This window comes from Dysidea avara, chromosome 5 (genome assembly GCF_963678975.1).
Source record: "Dysidea avara chromosome 5, odDysAvar1.4, whole genome shotgun sequence".
Taxonomy (NCBI): domain Eukaryota; kingdom Metazoa; phylum Porifera; class Demospongiae; order Dictyoceratida; family Dysideidae; genus Dysidea; species Dysidea avara.
The window spans coordinates 33,978,240-33,998,236 of record NC_089276.1 but is presented as its reverse complement, the minus strand read 5'-3'; the positions used below and the strand labels follow the sequence as shown (position 1 = coordinate 33,998,236).

Sequence of the window (19,997 nt, the reverse complement as noted above, 5' to 3'; positions counted from 1 at the left end):
ACTAAGGTATGACTTGGAGTGGCCTAAGCTAACACTAGAGCACACTTTAGTCTAAACCCAACTGCTAATTTGCTGTAGAATGCAAGTTACAATTTTTCGCTTTAAACTAGAACTAGTGTTACAGTTCAGTTACACACTAGAGCCTTGATACACTATACAAAACAGTACAAACTATATATTACGATGCGTTTTTATTTTTGCCTTCTAGCTTCGTCAATCATCAGATACTGAACTTCCGGTTTGACACTGCCACCAAATTGTGTCTCTCCTCTCAATTATTAACTCTTGCTGCCACCAATCTTTCTTTTCACTTTCATGTATAGCTAGCTATATTTGTCACCCTAAGTTGCCATCAAAAAACCGCAAGTGCTCTTTTTTAGCAAAATTACAACAGTAACTCTCCAAAATTTTCATGCCTTTTGGGTGAAAAATGACAGACTAGGTCTATTTTAAACATAAGTGCGTAGAATAGCAAGGGGTATAGTCTCGCGTAACCAGACCCTATTTCTCCGCACGGCGCTTATCGATTGGAAATTATAAGCGCTTATAATTTCCAATCGATAAGCGCTGTGCGGAGAAATAGGGTCTGACTAAGGCAAGGGGCGTACCTGTTTTCTAATGCACAGGTGCTAAAAATTCAAAAATACCCTGAAGCCTTACTCAAACTGTACAGAGCACCCCTAAGTCCTTGACAAGAATAGAGTAACAGCGATGGATTCACTACTACGAGTGTTAGGAGGGAGCATCATGGTCAGGGTGTTGTTGGCAGTGTTGACTGTGCTGGTTGTGTACGTACTAGGCAAACTGGTGGCTTATTTCTGGAAAATGCATCGTGCTTTTCGCGGACTACCCCGTCACCCGAAGATGCACTGGTTTTGGGGACACGCAAATCGGGTACGTTATAATTAGATCATTACTGTGTAGTGCCATGGATATCCATCGCTCCATGATTTATGGGTGGACAGCTTGAAACAACGATGGAATCAGTACAGTCATAGATCCTTTACACCCCGGGATAGGAATCTCCGCATACTTGCTGTACTTATGTGCTGGACTATCAGCACCGTTAATTAATTGGTGTTAACTGGGAGGAGAAAAGTCTGATCCATTGTTCCAAGAGTACATAATACTCTTGATTGTTCTGTAGTGAATGTTATGTTGTTAGATACAGTAACCTTGTTCTTTACTTCGAATAAGGCGAAGGTGATTGTGGAGGAAAAAACAGTGACAAAACTCGCTGACAGACCCAAGCGATTAAAACTATGGCTAGCTGTAACTGTCGAATTGTTTACTCTATGAGCGTCAAATTCAGTCTGTAAGTATAACTTGGGATAAAGAATCGAACCAGCACAGTCATTAGTTCATGTCTCCGTGTTCAAATCTTTCCGCTTGAATGGTGGCGACAAATTTTGGCTAGATCTACCCGCCTGAAACAACGTCTTCTGAACTTACAATTTGTTTTGCGCACTTATCCATCCTTTGTTAATCGAACTGAAGTAAATTCATTGCACGTACTGTCCACTAAACAGAGAATTAATACGCTAAAGTCGAGTTGCTGATGCATCAATTCATGGATCTCTTTGTAGAAAGGTGTCGAGGAGGTGCGGATGGAAGTGTTAAAAATAGAAGATTCCAATCCTGGGGGTGTAAAGGATCTGGATAATCGGAATTATCGAGAGATGTTTTCTGTACAAGAGTAACATTTTTGCGGCTTGTCATGATTTCATTATACTGATGTCAGTAGCCACAAGTAATTACCTGTACAAACAGTCTTGAAAGGTTTCTAATGGACTTGGCGTTGTATTGAGTGCTACCAGACCCTTTATGGGTCGGGTGCGCGAGACTAGTGTATACCTTCAGAGGGTGTGGGCGTGCACACTTGGCCACACATTTCACCCATTCACAATATAAGAGTATGACATTAACAGTTTTAAAAATGCATCTATCTACAGAGAGCTAATTATTGTATGCCATGCCACCAGCTTTTCATTTCATTTCCAACTGACGTTCCTAAGTTTTGTTTATCACTTTTGACTATTCACTGTCTGAATGAATGTGTACTGTTAAACTTATTGAAAGATAGCCTCATCCGGTATGCCTAAAAATTTGATCATGTGACATTGCCCATTAAATAGGAATGGTACTGGATTTCTTGTATCACATGATGTACTTGTTGATTGTTTCTCAACGTCTGCTGCTCATTTACAACAAAATTATTGCACTACTAAAACATAGTATATTCTCTATATCCTAAATTGATGACTAAAGTAAGGTATGTGCACTGCTCAGATCTTTCATAGCCAGGATTTTACAAGTGGGGTTTCCAATTGCCAGCAGAAGGGGTCACAGCTTCCAGCCATTGATCATGAGAGACCTTGAGTGTTGTTAATGGGCCAAAACTCAATTGAATGCTATAATTATTTCATGGACAAATTAGCATATTAGTGTGATAGTGAATCAGTTTAGTTAGATTTACAACACCCAGTAGCAAGCAGATTGTGAGATTACACATGTATCCACTGACACAAATAGAACTAAGTGTACTGAGAATGTGTCTCACCCAACTGTATGATATTAAAACAGGAAGTACATTTCTATTCCTTTGTATTAGAAGTTTTCATTGCTTACCAATATCTGGTCTAGAAATATTCCTTCCTCAATGAAAAACCCTGATCTGAAATTCAACATTCTACGTAATTTCTAGCAATAAAATTCCTTCTCAACATATGGATATTTTATATGAATGCTCTGTTAGGGTAAGATTGGATGTTCTATTAGAGTGTCTCAATCTTAAGAAAAATCTTTCAAGAGGACTCATGTTCCTTATTTTTTTTTTAATTTAATTTTATTTGTATGCTGTTACTCACTTTTGTGCTGCTGTTGTAGCGTTAGTGTGTTAGGAACCTGCTGAAAACTTTGTGTAAATGTCAAAGCCCCCGATATTAAAGTTAAGCCGAGAGATATGACATCTATATGGTGTCATGTTGCCAGACCACTGCTTTTATTTTGTGTATGGGTGTGCTAGTTACAGCAATCACACATGAATTTTCAAATTCACAAATTAAATAAAATCATCATACAAGTGTCTTGCAACATTGGAGAGTGAAATGTGTAGAGCATGGTATGGCTTCTTACATGTAAACTACCCACCAACACGTGTAGTTCATTATGTTTCCTTCCCTAATGTGAACTATGAAACAACATTCTTTGGTCAACTAAAGAAGCTATTATGCTTTTTGAATTTTGCCTTCTGTGTTGCAATACAAGTGCTTGAGAAAAGAAGCCAACAAAAGCAGACCACTCAGTTCATTTTGATTGTGAAGTTTGTACTGTAACTTGAGTGTGTTGTATAGTAAAGTTCAGTGTAGTTACCATAGTAAGCTACTTATGTGCATTTTTGATAATCACAAGTATATAAAATAAAAGGAATGTTAGATGAACTTTGAAATTTAAAGTGCATACCTCAGAGATAGCTGTACCAATTTAGCTCAAATTTGAAAGAAACGGGTCCAATTCACATAGCAAGTAGAATTTAAACACATCGTAGAGTGATAAATTCCATTTTCTTGTTCCCCATCACTTGGCCACATGACACAAGTGTCATTATATGTTTATACCAGTAGTGATATTACATTATTATCTTGACTGCAGTTTTTCTCAAATCGTGATGAGGCTGCAAATTGGATGGTGGAATGTACTAAACTAGATCCAAAGATGCACGTTGTTCATTTTGGCCATCTGTTTTATATACTACTTGCACATCACCCTGATACAGCAAGAGCATTCTTTGGTCCAGGTATGGTTGGTCTGTGTGTGTGTGCGTGTGCGTGTGCATGCATGTGCATGACTGGCTGATTGAGTGAGTGAGTGAATGCATGCGTGCTAGGGCTGGAAAAAAGTTTTGGAAGCTTCGAAACCTTCAGAGGTTTTGTAACCTTCCCTTGGAGGTTTTGTAATGTTGTACCCCTCCAAACCATGGATACTACAATATGTAATCAGTCAAAAAGTCAGGTACTTCTTGTAAGCATGCAAATATCATTGATAAAATTGTGGTATATTTGTAGTCTAAGCAGTTGTACCAGAGCCTGTACTATGACTGCAACAAAGTGTGAGACCATATGGATGTAGTTATGATGAGTGAGTGAGTGAGTCAGTCAGTCAGTAGTTTGTATTTATATGATTATGTGTCTGTGTGTAGAGTGTGTGTGCATGAGTGTGTACATGTATTAGAACTGGAAATATTCAAATAGTTTTAATGGTGCAATGAGTGAACAATTCAAACTTTTTGAATATGCTGTTTGTGTTAATTTATGTGATTTGATTTGTAATTCTGTATTTACAAATCCATGGTAGCACTGCTAGAAATACCTTTTTGCTAGTTTGCTAGAAGAAATATATTAGAGTTGTACCGATTCCCACTTTTTAGGGAAAACCTATATCCGATATATTTTTACCCTGTTTTACCGATAGTTAACCGATACCCAATTGTAGGTCTCTACAATTATACTCGTGCTCATTCCATTAAAAGTAGAGCTAGTAAAGCCAATTCTGTGAAATTATACACTCAAAGTTGCTAGTCAGACAAGTGGGCTAGGGCCTGAACCATCACCGTTTATCTTTGTGGTTACCACAAAACATAAACAAGTTACCCAAGTACATACCAGAGCCTTTGACACTAGCCCTCCAGTGGTACTGCAGCTGCTGAAGCTGAATAGACTAATAATCTGCTGGCCACAGCCCATTACAACCGATTTCCGATTATGGTAAAAACAGCTAATTATCGGCTTCTACCGATTACCGATCCGATTATCAGTACAACTCTAGAATATATGTACTTAAGTACAAGTACAGTGTATACTGTACAGGGGACTATAATATTATATGAGATGTACAAATTTTTGTGAAATCTGCAAATCCAAGTTTAAAAAAAATTTTTTGACAGCAGAGTGAAATCTTATATTCGCGAGTGAGTGCCAAAATCTTCATTTTCTATAATTATATGCGGTATCCAAAGAGATTAGTAGAATTATAGAGAATTGTTTTTGTATCTCACTAATTTAGCAATCACATGATTTTATGCTGGAGGATATTTTAGCTGCAATTACTTACTAGCTATACGGTAATAGAAAAGAACACAGTCACAAAATTTCAAACACATACTGCAATTACTGGTAAAAACTTTGTTGCTTCGTATTTGAATACTAGTAAAAAAAAACAACAACAACAACAACAACAAGTGAATCGAATATTTGTTTCAACTATACCATGTATGTGTGACAGCGGTGCATAATAGCTACTTGAACTTGAATGTGCCATCATATATGTATGTATATTGTTTTGTGCATGCATATATACATGCAGTATTTGTTTTATTCTTGAATATAGAACCCAAGCTTGATATCTTCTACTATCCACTGATGCCTTGGTTAGGTAAGTACATATAATGAGCTATTCAGAAATTAAACAAGCAATATGCCTATACCCCCAATTAAAGCTAGATGCAATTGCTAAACAGTACGGTAGTACAGCTGTACTGTTTAAGTAGGGATCGCCCCAAACTTGAACATCAGCTGCCATAATGTTTCCCCCAAAAACACCTAAGTATCTTCTCATGATAAATAGCTTAGTGGTACGACCACAATGTTCAGTTGTAAAACAAAAAAATTGTCATAGATAAAGATGTCCACTTCCTTTCATAGTAGCAAAAGTGCTTCAAATAATTTGATGCTGTCTATACATGTACCTAGAAGGATACGAAGAATAAATTCCTTGTGGCAGTTGTTTAAAATTCAATAATTGTGTTTATGTAAACAGTTTCCTTTAAATGCAAGATTTAGCATTAGATACACCAAGACTCTATATTTTTGCCACATATGTTGTGACGATTTTCAGTGGCAGTGTTTTTGGCGGATAAAGGCTAAATACGTGTATGTATAATTGGATGGATGTATTTATATAATACTGGTGAAGGTTCTATAATCTAGCACTTTTTACGCCTGAGTCTATTATGCTTTTGAGCAATGTTCCAAAATCTCCTCCCTATTATGCTCCAGTTGTGCCCAATTGTGCCTCATTATGCCCAAAATGTGCTGTTAGCTTGATTGTGCTATTAGAGTATTTAATACTGTATGTTCTATTAGGATATCAGCATGCAGTGACTGTTCTATTAGAGTATATTGATCTTTTGCTAGTCTTCCCTTCACCACTAGCAGTAAATCAACTGTGTTTCCTGTTTAATTAGACTATAACAATTTGTATCTTGCAAATTGTGTAGAAGCTTGAGCTTCTCTGTTACCCAATTCACAATATTTGTTCCTATTATGCTGGCAATATGCTTACCTATCTATTACGCCCCAAATTATTAGAGCTCCACAAATTATGCTAGCATATTTGGCACAGGCCTAGGTGCCAAATATTGTTTTGGATGTAAAGCTGGTATTACTCAGTAATATTCTTACTGATGCAGCAAACAATGTCAGATTATAAAGGTATTCTGGTATTGGATTTGAGAAAATTCATTGTAAAAATACTACAGGTGACTCATTATTAACTGGAAATGGACCAAAATGGTCTCGTACACGGCGCCTACTCACACCAGCATTTCATTTTGACATTTTGAAACCTTATATGAAGGTTTATTGTGAATGTGTGGATGTTCTATTGGTGAGTATGTATTTGTTAATGCACTGTGTACATACATGACAACAACATGCACTGTGTACATACATGACAACAACATGCACTGTGTACATACATGACAACAACACTCATACATAATAATTATGTATACATAATTGTACATGCAAATTAGAATACAACAACATTCACAACTTTATAATATTGTGTAAAGTAACTAGTAAAGGATCTATAGCTAAGGTTTGTGTTTTCCCTCTTAAAATATCAATTAAAAACAAGCCTTTTTCCCTTTACAACAATTTGGCAGCATAAAAATATATTTGATAATGGTTCTATGGCCGCCATCTTTGATTATTTACCCAAGTTTATAAAGGCTGTACCATTTTGCACAGCTTGAATGTTTGGTTTATGGTTATGTGGGTGTAGTCAGGCCCAAATAAGGTGATCGAGTGTTGTTGAAAGCAGAGGTAGTGGCAGCAACAACAAATTAAGGTGAGTATGATTAAAAACCCCAGGAGAGAAAGTGTAAGTGTAAAGGATTGGTGTTTTGAAAAGGTCTAGTAGTATACACCGGTGTGCAATTAACCTGTTATTAACTGGTGAAGAAACCTTAAACTGGTTATTGCCCACCCACTTGGTAAACCATAAATTACCTCTGCTAACAAGTGTTATATAACATCATAACATAAATTATCATAGAAATCATAAATTATCCCTGTTGACAAGTGTTATATAACATCATAACATAACCTCAAAGCATGTGTAAATATGTGATTGTAATAACTGTTATTGCAAGACAGGATGTTGATGGTCACTTTGGTACCACCTTAAATCTTCCAGCAGGCTTGTTGAGTATCATTATGTCTGCCAATATACAAACAAACCAATTAACCAGTTATTGCAAATTATCGTTAGGCAATTAACTGGTGACAAAAATTTTGTAAGTGTACAGCACTAAAAAAGACACTGTACACACTATGAAAAGAGAGAAAAACTACTAGCACAAAAACTACACAGTAAGAGAAAAGGTTGTATGAACATATACCAGTAAAAATTCACCACCAAAAAGGTTCAAAATTAGGAGAAAAAGTTGTATCATCAAGGTTTGCCACAGTAAAATATTTATTTACTGGGATGTATATATATATATAGTATATAATCATACAGTACAGTAGTAACTGCATATTAAGGATAATGGAGGTTCTGACCAACAATATCAGCCACAGTTCAGCCTCACAATATCTTAATGCTGCCTTAGCAGCATTGGTTAGAAGCCCTAAAATGCCACCAGTACAACCTGAAATGCTTTCAAGTTGCTACAAAATTTTAAATGGAATTCAAGAAATTAGCGAAAATAACTGGTTTTGCTCAGTACGCTGATCATGATTCTAACTATATATATCTGAAAAATATAACAGTTGGTCACCAGACATTTGCTGTCCAAATAGCCTCTGTGTCACTCAGTTTGCTTAGACATAATGTCCTAGTTATCAAAAGAAAGGGATGCAGCCTAAGGAGTATGGTTTATCTGTTTGGTTAATGGCTTAATTGTACTGCTAACCATAAGGTTGCTAGGAGACACTACATTTTTACAACCCAAAGGGGATGGCCATGAATGTACTAGGCCTACTCCCATACAATTAGTAATGTTACAGTAGCTCACAACAAGAGCAATGAATAGTGTGAACAGTAGATACCAGAATTAATAACTATGTACAATCTAACTCTTAGTTGAAATGTCCCACCACGACCGATCAAGCCTGCACATGACAGGACATCATGACCAGACTACTGTAAAACATTATATTTGTCTCTGATCTAAGCACTATATCATAAATATGCAGGCTCTGCTACTTTGCTACGTACAGTAACACATTATAAACAAACTCATGTACACAAGTGTTAGTAAACTTCTCTCATTAGGACAAGTGGTCAAAGGTGGACAGAGACGATGTTGTGGAGTTGTTCTCATCATCCAGTATGCTGACGTTGGATGTGATGTTACGTTGTACTTGTAGTTATGAGAGCAACTGCCAGACAGCTAAGTGAGTAGTGATGTTTTACCTAATGAATTACTTTACTAGGCAGAACATGTACTGTATATTGGAGGGGTAGATTTAAGAGCATGCATTAAAATTCAACAAATAGTTGAATTTAGAACCTTTATAGGATGTTTTACATGCAAAAGTGCTTGCTTGTGATATACACTGTAGCAGTGCCAGAAATAGCCATCAGCCATTGGTCACTTTCCAAGCAAAACCTGGTTTTGACAAATTGTTTGGTGGCTTGTTTGGTCGAATGTCTGACAAGCAACAACCGCAGTAAGAGCTCCACGTGAATAAAAATGATACACAATTCTAAAATCGGTGTCACAAAACAACACACAAATTTAAATTTGCTCCAGGATGGCAATGTGTGTACCAAAGAGTGATATTAAATTGTCCATGCATGATCACATTAGTGAAATTGCTGGCTGGATCAGAATGTTGAGTAGCTGTGAAGTACTTTGTCATGAAAGAAAATACATAGTGTGAGAAGAGTAGAAGGATTTGTGTTTCAAAATATTTCTACTGAGCAAAGGAGCTTGAGCAACCTGTGTCTGGTGTAGTTAAGCCGGCCACATTGGGACCAGTGAATGTGCCTTTGGCCTGCTTTCTGTAATGGATACACTCGGTGATTAATGTTGAAGTGGAAGCAGCATTATATATAGTCCTTGCCAAAGCCATGTGATTGTGGTGCCAGCATCATGGAAAACAAAAAGGATGGTAAAGGCTGTTTTGTTGTAGCCATACCACCTTTGAGTGGTAGTTACCATAATCTAAATTTACTTGAATAAATGTCACATGAGTAATGTGAACTGTGAACACAAGCACGAAAAGCTAAGACACATATTAGCTTTTTACTGTACTAATATGTGACTGGATCTGGGAAAACCGGTCTTATCGTCCATGTCAGCAGATTCGATTTTTCACCAAGAACACACAGCTAAATGAATATATCTAATTCCACAATCAAAATCAGCTAGGCTTGAGTGGTCTGCTTTTGCTGGCTGCTTTTCCCAAGCACAGTGGCAATCCGTACGTGTAATGTGGTGCCTTAAGCAGCCTGAAGATGGCTGTATGTGGCTGTACAGCTCCGTGATATTGAATAAACCTCTGTGCTGTGAATTTCCTTTCATTTAAGCCAGTTTTAATGGCCCATAACTTGGCCTAATTCATCCCTACACCTTCCTTTTCGATACTTTTATAATAGGCAATTAGACCATTTTCCCAGACTGGGTCACATATATCCTTGTCTTAAAAGATTTACTACAAAATTATGGTGGGGTGAATATACAAATAAAGTAAAAGCAAAGTGTTTAAATTGTTTACTGAGAGCATGCATTTTTGTATTCAAGAACTCATTTGTATACCATTATGTGTGTTCACTTCTCTGATTCCCTGTATATACTATTTGTTGATGTAGTGAGCGTGATCCTTACATTAATGCTGTATATGAATTGTCAAGCTTGGCATTTGAGAGAATAATGTGAGTGAACACTGCTGGTGTGTACAGTACATGCATACTGTAGTTGGTGTATGTGTGTAGTATCATATTTGTGTAAATGCTTGTTTCCTGCTGTTGTTTAAATGACTTCACATTAGTCCAACGTACGCAGTTGTATTAAGGAAGATGTAGTGTTTGGTAGCAATTGCTACCTGTCTATTTCTCATATTAAGGGTGAGATCTTTGTTCACTGTCGCTTCTACACTATATACGCATAAGACATCGAAACATGTATGACCAAAGGGTCAGTCTTTCTTTTCGTTTTATTTTTTATTTTGGTGACTGATTTTAACTGGGGTTTAGGATTAACTATGTTTTGTGCAAGTTGCATTAAACATTGGCAGAGAATTCTGATGTACAATGTTATTTGTACATAATTATGAAGTTAAACCAAACTTATGTAGCAGCACACAATGAAGTTTTGTGAATAGACAACTATCCCTCTAGGGACCTGCAAGGAGGCTAATAGTAAGCCTGTGAAGCAGGGAGACAGAAACCTGTAGCTGAAAAGTATGCTGAATGCAGAAAACAATTCCAGGCCAGGCAGTGGCTTGATCCACAGACAGTTTACAGCTTGCAGTCAGTCCATCATATTTAGCAAACAATTTGTTGTCATGCCTACCAGATAAACCACTGAAGGGGAAATGAGCTGAAAACAGTGTGTAGATAGTGGATGAAAACCAGTGCCAGATCTAGATGAGTTTCTGTAGTTTCAGGATAACTTAGTATTGCTATGTTGACATTTTGTCATAACATGACCCAAAATACTGCTATGCATACAACAGCATATCCATTATAACTATTACACCCTTAGCAACACTTGATTTTTAACTCAATCATACAACTAAAAATGATGGAAGTACTCTAATAGAGCAGTCAAGTAACTACTCTTCTAATAGTTCTAAGAATCACAGCTACAGTTTAGGACAACCTCCAGGTGATCAAATTTAAAGCAATGGATTTACTGCTAAAAGTAGTCAATCTCAGAGCTTTTAACATTTCTGAGGGCATGCCACCAGACTCCTTCATTTTGTTCAATTAAAAAATACTCTAATTGTGCAGTCACAGTACCGAACATTCAGCTAATAAAATCATGATTGCAATATTGTTTTTCAAACATTACAGTATGTACAATAAAAATCTTAATTGTTATCTTTTTCCTGTGGTAAAAAGGTAAAAGCCAAAGGTGGCAGTAGGCTACAGTACAGTAATGTTAATATCATTTAATGACATGTCCACACTGTTGTCATTATACCAATAATGACATCATTGAAACCATTTCTTAGCTGCCACTTTTAATGTAGCGACTTTTTCAAACTATGAAGACCTTGCAGCCTCTCAAGAAAATATACTATAGTACAAAATATGACATTATCCTTCTCACCGCCGCAACCACCATATGGCAGTTTGGATATATAAACACCCATAACAGCATATTTTAAGTGCTCTGTAACCTCAGTTGAGCATTTTAGTAGCTCCTGCACTTATGCTGTAGCAGCCACGCCCTTAAGTGAATGGGAACAGGGATAACTGGTCTCTCGTGCACTATTGCGCGGTTGGATAATGTAATCGTGTAATTTTGGGATGTCAATAACAAGCATTGTAGACAATCCTTCAAAGTGATAATGGCACTACTAATGAAGAGAAACAGTAAGGAGTAAGACTGTATAGGTTAGAATCCAGCTCAACTTGTACATACATATTATAGTTAAATTTAGTACCTTGTCACATTGTCCAAAGTAATAGCACCACAAAACATTATTGGTAATGTACCCTGGACAACTATAGCAATGAAGTTTAAGACAAATGTAGTGATTTGATAACACTTACCCAATGTAATAGTGAAAAAGATATCAAGGTAAATTCACACTGAAACAATGTAAAGTTAGTGAGATATGGCCACTCAAAGTCTGGATCCGTAATGAGGAATTGTCCTTACAAAGCACTATATACTAGTTGCTATATATTGGAATTATGTCACTGCTACAAATACCTATAGTGGTGTACATGTGTGTGTGACTGTGTACATGCATTCATGCACACGTGTATGTGTGTGTGTGTGTGTTGCAGTGATATTACCGCTATACCAGTCGTATAGCTAGTGTAAAGACATATGTATGTTTTATATAACAACCATGTGATCTTCACTACAGATGTTTTCCCTACTATTTTAACATCGTCTACAACCTCACATCATCCAGTCGACGTTACAAGAAAGCTGCTAAATTGGTACATGATTTTGCCATGGACATCATTGCTAGGAGGAGGAAGGAGCTGGAGGGAAAAGTATGTGGGGCTGTGTGTTGTAGTAGGAGTGCCTTTGTTAATTTGGCATGTACAAAATTTCCCTGATCGGGTTATTAAGAGTGGTTACAATGGTTGTGTGTGCATCATAAATTGCTTGTCACTGCAACACTGTGATCATGCTATACTGAATGTCAAAACAAACAGTAAATGATAAGGCCCACTACATAGCTACACTGTAACTTAGCAGCTTATGTATGGGTTGAAGTAGTTGTGCATTCACACACATTTTTAGTCCAAGTGCAATAATGTTCCAGTCTCATTGTAGTGTACAACAAGCCTTTTGATCGTAACCTTCAGTCATTCTCTGTGAACATAATTGTCCCTACCCAGCGGTTGCTGACTCTGTAGAATAGTGTATTCTCAGAATGAAGCTATGCTTAGCTAATTAACAGTTTACTGCCTGGCATGAGCTTGCAGGCATACATGACGGCTTTTTGTCAAATGTAATACCTACAGTACATCTGAAAGATACTGTATACAAGTGGACATTTAATCCCTAATTCAGTTGTTGGTATACACTGAGTCAACTGGTATACATATCTTCAGGTATAGATGACCTACATACCTTGTTTTACTACATTTTCTATGACTTCTAATCGAACTTAAAATTCTTAATTTTTCCATTATACTTGTTTAATAAAAGGTATCTAATGTCTCCATACTATGTAACTAGCCACGTGTTTTGTGCATTACTTGAATTCCATTATAATAACAAAAAAGTAGACAGCCAAAATTATAGCTTTTATGATGAATATCTTTTGGTAGAATGCTGCGCAGTTGAAACAGCAATAAATTCATTTTTTGATTTGTACAGCAAGAAAATAGCTGGTTTTCGCTCAGCTGGTCACAATTGGATGGTAAAGCCACCTGGTTTCAGCCTTGCAATTAGAAAATGTTTGAATGTTGAAATAAGTGACATATCTACCTCAGGTTTGAAGCCAGGTCACCATCACACTTTATTTATTTATTAAGGCTTTACAGCACAAGTGCTGAAGGTCTGTAGGACACCTGGTCCTACAGGCTGTTTAAAGTTGTTACATAAAGTGTGTTTGATAAAGGTGGAGAAAGGAGAAAAGATCCATGACTGGAGCTGGGAAGCCTCGAACCTGCAGCCATCCGGATGGTTTTTAATACATGTATTACTACTGGGTTTCTTTAGTTACTTGTCCATCATACGAACAACGTCTGTCAACAAGTTGGTAGCTTTACTAATTTTCTTTTAAATGATCAATTATACAATTACAAGTTATTAACTATTTAGTAACTGCACATAGATTATTAATCTACGGTACAGGTGTTAATATGGTTAAACCTTCAGATATTACAGGGTTAAAATGTTCAAGACACACAGTACAGTGGACAGTACAGTGAACCCTTGGTTATCTGAACTTCTTTTTTCTCAGGCAATGATATGGATGTTCGATTTTACATACTATTCGATTATATGTGCAACCCTTTCCCTCCAATTAGTTTGGATAATCGAGGTTCCACTGTATCACCAATAATCCTACTTTCTTTCTCATCTGAAGACTGGTTTGCTTTCTCTGTGAATTTAGCACAAGACAGTTTTCAGTCTTTGTAATCCATGCAGTGTACAGTTGTTGATTGCAGATACATATACAGTGTATTATTGTCTAGTGCTAGTGCACAGTGTTAGACTGTTATAATTCACAAGCTGAATTTATCCTGTTAGAAAACTGGTAATGATGATAGTACAATGAATGATGCACCTGCCAACAAGAGGAAAAAGAAGTACCTTGACTTCATTGATATACTGCTACAAGCAAAGGTAGGTATTAACGGAGAAACAATATTCTAACTAATGGCAGTTATTTTAATGCTTTAGTCTACACAGTATTATTACACAGAGACAAATAAATTACAAAGTTCTGCCACAATGATGACTACATTTATACAAATTAAAACAACAGTAGTGCATTTTGTGGTGCTATTTAAGAATTTAAGTACTACAATACTCATGTCTGTTATGCATATCTTCATGAATCATGTTGACTACTGGTGGTAGAGAATTACTTCACATGTATTAGCCACATTTCCTTATTACATCCGAGGTTGTTTCATCATGGTTGTTAAATCCTACTAGGATGAACAAGGAGTTGGGTTATCCAATGAAGAGATCAGAGCTGAGGTGGACACATTTGTATTTGAGGGACATGACACTACAGCTAGTGGTCTGTCCTGGACACTATACAACCTTGCTATCCACCCTGAACACCAGGCCAAGTGTAGGGAGGAGGTGGATGCTCTGTTTGATGAGAAGGAAAATGAAGATCTGACCTGGTACAAACTAAGATATAATAATTTAATAGTATAGATAAATAATCAGTGATGACATTGTACTGTATTTCAATACAAATATGAGCTTATCATTAGTATTGTAGTAATAGTTGATAATGCTGTACATAAACTTCAAGGTTACGTACATACTCAAGTCCCTGGATTTCTTGTTGAAATAGCAAAAACTCAATTTTTTGTGTATCTATAACAGGAGCTCTTTCAAAACAAAGTACATTTTCTTGAAGCTTGCTGGTTTTGCATTATGACTATTGATACTTGTGTGAAATTTCAAATACTAATGATATGAGTAAACGGTGCACACAAGCCACACATGTCCTACCTCCTGCCGTCATGCATCCCTAATTGCCTTTGATATTAGACTTGTCTTGTACATCTTGTGACTGATAGTTTTATTGTAAATGATATGGTATGTATAATGATATTGCTCTATGCTTACAGGGATGACATGAGCCGACTTGACTATGTTGGTTTGTGTATTAAGGAGTCACTGAGGCTGTTCCCACCAGTACCTTTCATTGGTAGAGAATTATCACAAGATGTAGCCTTTGAAGGACGTGTGATGCCTAAAGGTGTGTCTGTACACAACAGCAAACTGAGTATTGATGTATAATAAAACGTGATGAATATGTTTTATTACAACTTTCTAACTGGTATGTGTGTCTTCATGATAGGTACCAAGGTGGTATTTGGAATTTATCCTCTCCACCACAATGCTTCAGTTTGGGGAGATGATGTGGAGGTGTGTGCATTAACTGACGATGGGTGGGCTATTTTACACTACATGCATGTCCATTGTTTTGGTAGAATCTTAACATTGTCTTGAGCTTTAAACCAAGTATTTTTGGCTTAATAACTACTTTTTTTTTTAAATGGACACATGCATACATAAATGTGCTTGATACTGTTGTTGTGTAGGAAAGTTAGTTGGCTACAGTAGAACAGTTAGTGTAGTAACAGAAAATAAAGTAATTTTGTAAACTTTCACTATCGCAATGAATACAATGTATGAAATGGGTTGATGGATATATGCAGGAATCAAACCAGACTTGTATTGTAGGAATTTAATCCTCTGAGGTTTACAGTGGAGAATTCTAAGGGAAGAGATCCATTTGCTTATGTCCCATTCTCAGCTGGTCCAAGGTCAGTACACACCTCCGCTATACTGGCTGTTTATTCTATTGTGTTCTACAATAGGAATTGTATAGGGCAGAACTTTGCTATGAATGAGGAAAAAGTTGCGATTGCTAAAATACTGAGAAGGTTAGCTATCTAGCTACTGACAATGGTAGGACTACTATACTAATGTTATAACTAACTGTGCTCATAATTCAGTAAAATCAAGACACACGGTAGTGTGTCGTACGGCCCAAGAAGCCAGCGCGCCACACTGTGAGTATATTGACAGGAAGAAAGAAAATGCGATTTTCACACCTATGTAGCTCTGTGATCCCTTACCTGATTGGAACCAAATTTGCTACAGAAATGCTGACCAGGTAGGCAAGTATACATACCAACTTTGCAGAAAATCACTCCAGACAGTTCCAAGATACGAGCGTCCAAATTTTCATTTTAATTTCTTTGTTTTTTTTCTTCTTTATTTCACGCACTTTGCAAGATCTGCCATAAAACAAGAATGTGCGCTCCAATCAAGCTGAAATTTGGCACACTTAAAGGCCTCATTACGGCAGATCTCAGTACCACGTTTGGTAGGAACCCGATGAACATTCGTGGAGTTATGACCGATTATTCGTGTAAAATAAAGTCGAAGGTCTGTCACACCCACAGGGTAAACCCCTTAAAGCAATGAGCTGAAAATTGCTATGTAGATGGAATAACCATCATAGGAGTGCCTTTTGCGGTTTGAAAAGAATCAAGATAAAGACCATGGAGATATGGTACACACCTCAACCTGTGTCACAATTATGCAATCGATTTTTATGAATAAAAAACTATTAGGGCAATGAGCTGAAAATCGGTATGTAGCTAGAATAATCATCATAGAAGTCCTTGCAGTAGTACAGAAGAATCGGATTACAAGCTACTTAGTTATGATTTGAAAGCGAACTACGTGTAGCAAAAGTAAGATCGAGATACTCTAATAGAACAATCACCCTAATAGAGCATTCAACTGCCAAGATACTCTAATATAACAGTCATCATGCAGCTACAGATAAATCTCTCTAGCGATTCAGACCATTACAAGTCACCCTGTAGGGAGATCAGCTTGAAACCAATTTACCATGTAGAGAATTCAGCCACAAACAAATCACCTAGTATAGAGTTCAGCTACAAGCAATCAAGTCACCCTGTGGAGAGCTCAGCTAGAAACAAGTCACCCTGTAGAGAAATCAGCTAAAAAAGGTCATCCCGTAGGAATTCAGGTAGAAAAAAACTCACCCTGTAGAGAGATCTGCTAGAAACATGTCACCCTGTAAAGAGTTCAGCTACAAACAAATCACCCTAGTGATATCAGACAAAAACAATTCACCCTGTAGAAAGATCAGCTACAAACAAGTCACCCTGTAGAGAGTTCAGCTACAAACAAATTACCCTGTAGAAAATTCAGCTATATACAAACAAATCACCCTGTAGATAGATCAGCTAGAAACAGGTCAGCCTGTAGAGAAATCAGCTACAAACAACATCACCCTGTAGAAAGTTCAGTTACAAACAAATTACCCTGTAAAAGTTCAACTACAAACAGATATCCATGTAGAGAGTTCAGCTAGAAACAAGCCACCCTGTAGAGAAAATCCTGTACACACATTTCAAGTCACCTAGTAGAAAGATCAGCTGCAAACAAGTTATCCGTAGGGAATAATTGCATGTAATATATATATATTTATATAATTTGTATATTTACTGTTTAATCAAAAATAGTTAAAGTATTTAAAATCTGCTTTAAAACTTTTTCCTTCTTCCTGTGGTAAAGAAAAAAAGATAGGTTAAAAAAGCCCCAAAGCCAGCCATAGGCTGACTTTGGAGTATTACAAATGCAAAAAGAAATGATACCTAATCCAAAACAGCCTAGCTGTAAAAAGAACGCGGCCCTCAAAAAGGCTATAATGAAAAAAGATGTGAAATCCAAGGTAGCAGCCAAGAAATGGCTGTGATGGTAGGTTAACGGTAAAAATTTTAATAACAACAATTCAGGTAAATTTGGTGCTGAATCCTAGTGAAACTTGGAGGAGAAAACAATGAATTGTCGTTATTAAAATATTGCCATTAACCTACCATCACAGCTATTTCTTGGCCGCCACCTTGGATTTCACATCTTTTTTTCACCATAGCCTTTTTGGGGGCCACATTCTATTTTTTACAGTTTGGCTGTTTTGCGTTAGATAGTGTTTGCATGGGTTTAATCAGGATTAGTTTTGTGTATACAATACTGCAGATTTGAGTTGGCACAAGCAGTAGGAGGAGAGGTTCCTCTAAAGGAGTTGGAGGTTATCCTGAGAGCAAAAGATGGAATAAAACTGAAGATAACTCCTAGAGAATTGTGACACTGAAACTTTTAAACTTGAGTTTTAAACATGATATGTGACCAGGTTTGCAAAAATGGGTCTTCCACACACATCCAATTTACCAACTTTAGTGATTCATAATTTCGGATAGAAAAAAAGCCAGTAACTCACAACTTAGCCAGTTGTGAGCACCATCATAGCTGAGAAAATTTTAGGCTTGTATGTTAATGAACACTAAGTTATGGCACTCCAAATTCATAGAATTGGATGTGTGCGGAAGACCCCTTTTTGCACATATTATATTTCACTTGTTTCTCTTGTATATAGTAGCTGGAACCAATGATCAATTACAGTTGATATTTGTTAATGGTATAGCTAAACTACTACAGACACTAACAAAATGTGAATGCATTTTTTGTGACTACTAGAGCTGACATAACAATCTGTTAAGAATATAATAGTAAGTAAGATTCAATTTGTTTCAGTCACGAATGCATGGTTTTGGATAGATGTGCATCTGAATAATATTATATTGTTGATGACTATGTATGGTATCATATAGTGGACTGGCAAATGAGATAAGGGGATGGTTGTGCTGAAATCTGTCAATGAATCTGTATTATAGCTTTGTTTGCAAGACTAAATCATTTTGCAAGACTAAATCGTAATTAGTCTGCTATATAATATAATTGGCAGATATACTACATGTCAAACAATAGTACACTAGTGTCTCACAACCTGGCCATCTATGTAGCTGCTCAAGAAGGCCACTAAATTGGTTCACGATTTTGCCATGGAAATCATTACTAGAAGAAGGAAGGAGCTGGAGGAAACAGTGGGTGGGGCTGTGCATGGTAGTGCCATTGACTAGTAGTTGTGTGTGGGATTAATAATCTATGATACTGCACATCTTTTGATATTTTTTTGTATGGAGTTATGTGCATGCATGCTAACTTAAATTTGCTTTAAGGGTGCTCTGTACAATCCGCTTATATGGCTTCCCATGAATTTAATTTGTTCTATAACTTACAAATGGTTTTAGCAAATGTCCTGTACCTTTTTACTGGATATAAGTACACAGTTTAGTCCAAACCCAACTGCTAAATTTGCTTTAGAACATTAGTTACAGTTTTTCCCTTTATACTAGAACTAGTTATACAGTTTACACACTAGAGCCTTGATACTTTTATGATACACTATACTAAACAGCACAAACCATTGTGCATTTTTATTTTTGTCTTTTAGCTTCTCATTCATCACATATTTATCTTTTGGGTTGATACTCCCAGAAATCCTTTCTTTACTTCCATGTTATTCATCATCTGAACTTGCTATTTAAAAATGGCAAACGCTCTTCTTTGGCAAAATTACTAAAGTAGCTTGTGTGAAAATTTCATGTCCATTGGATTTAAAATGATGGAGTAGTTCTAATTTAAGTGAGAGGGTGTAGAATAGCAAGATGCGTACGCTTGTTGCTATGGGATACCTAAATTATGGGTACTAAAATGTGTCAACATGTCACAGACTAATTAAGTGACCATAATATTTCTTTCAGTGCAACACAGACAGTGTCTTGGGAAACTTTGTACGAACTGTACAGAGCACCCTTAAGTCAAGTGGTTCATTGCATCCTCCAATTTATCCTGCTATATATGTGGGTGGATCCAGGTGCTGGCAAGGGGAGGGGTACAAACAGACTAAGTGTGGTTGGGGAGAGCAGCAGAT

General features: G+C 36.8%; 1 protein-coding gene across 2 annotated transcripts; it reads left to right on the top strand.

Moving 5' to 3' along the window:
- Positions 1–590: 590 nt before the first annotated feature.
- LOC136257078 (ultra-long-chain fatty acid omega-hydroxylase-like) lies at positions 591–18,356 on the top strand. 2 transcript variants are annotated; one of them, XM_066050195.1, is made up of 14 exons: positions 591–894; positions 3,652–3,796; positions 5,386–5,430; positions 6,536–6,663; positions 8,560–8,681; positions 10,102–10,164; positions 12,336–12,468; positions 14,183–14,278; positions 14,594–14,790; positions 15,247–15,377; positions 15,480–15,547; positions 15,866–15,948; positions 16,003–16,068; positions 18,203–18,356. In XM_066050195.1, exons 1-14 carry the CDS (start codon positions 712–714, stop codon positions 18,309–18,311), a joined length of 1,569 nt encoding a protein of 522 aa, XP_065906267.1. In that variant the 5' UTR covers positions 591–711; the 3' UTR covers positions 18,312–18,356. The 2 variants fall into 2 exon arrangements, 1 of the variants encoding a protein (XP_065906267.1); XR_010701796.1 differs by lacking the exon at positions 18,203–18,356 and having other exon boundaries at positions 15,480–15,570; positions 16,003–16,073.
- Positions 18,357–19,997: the final 1,641 nt, after the last annotated feature.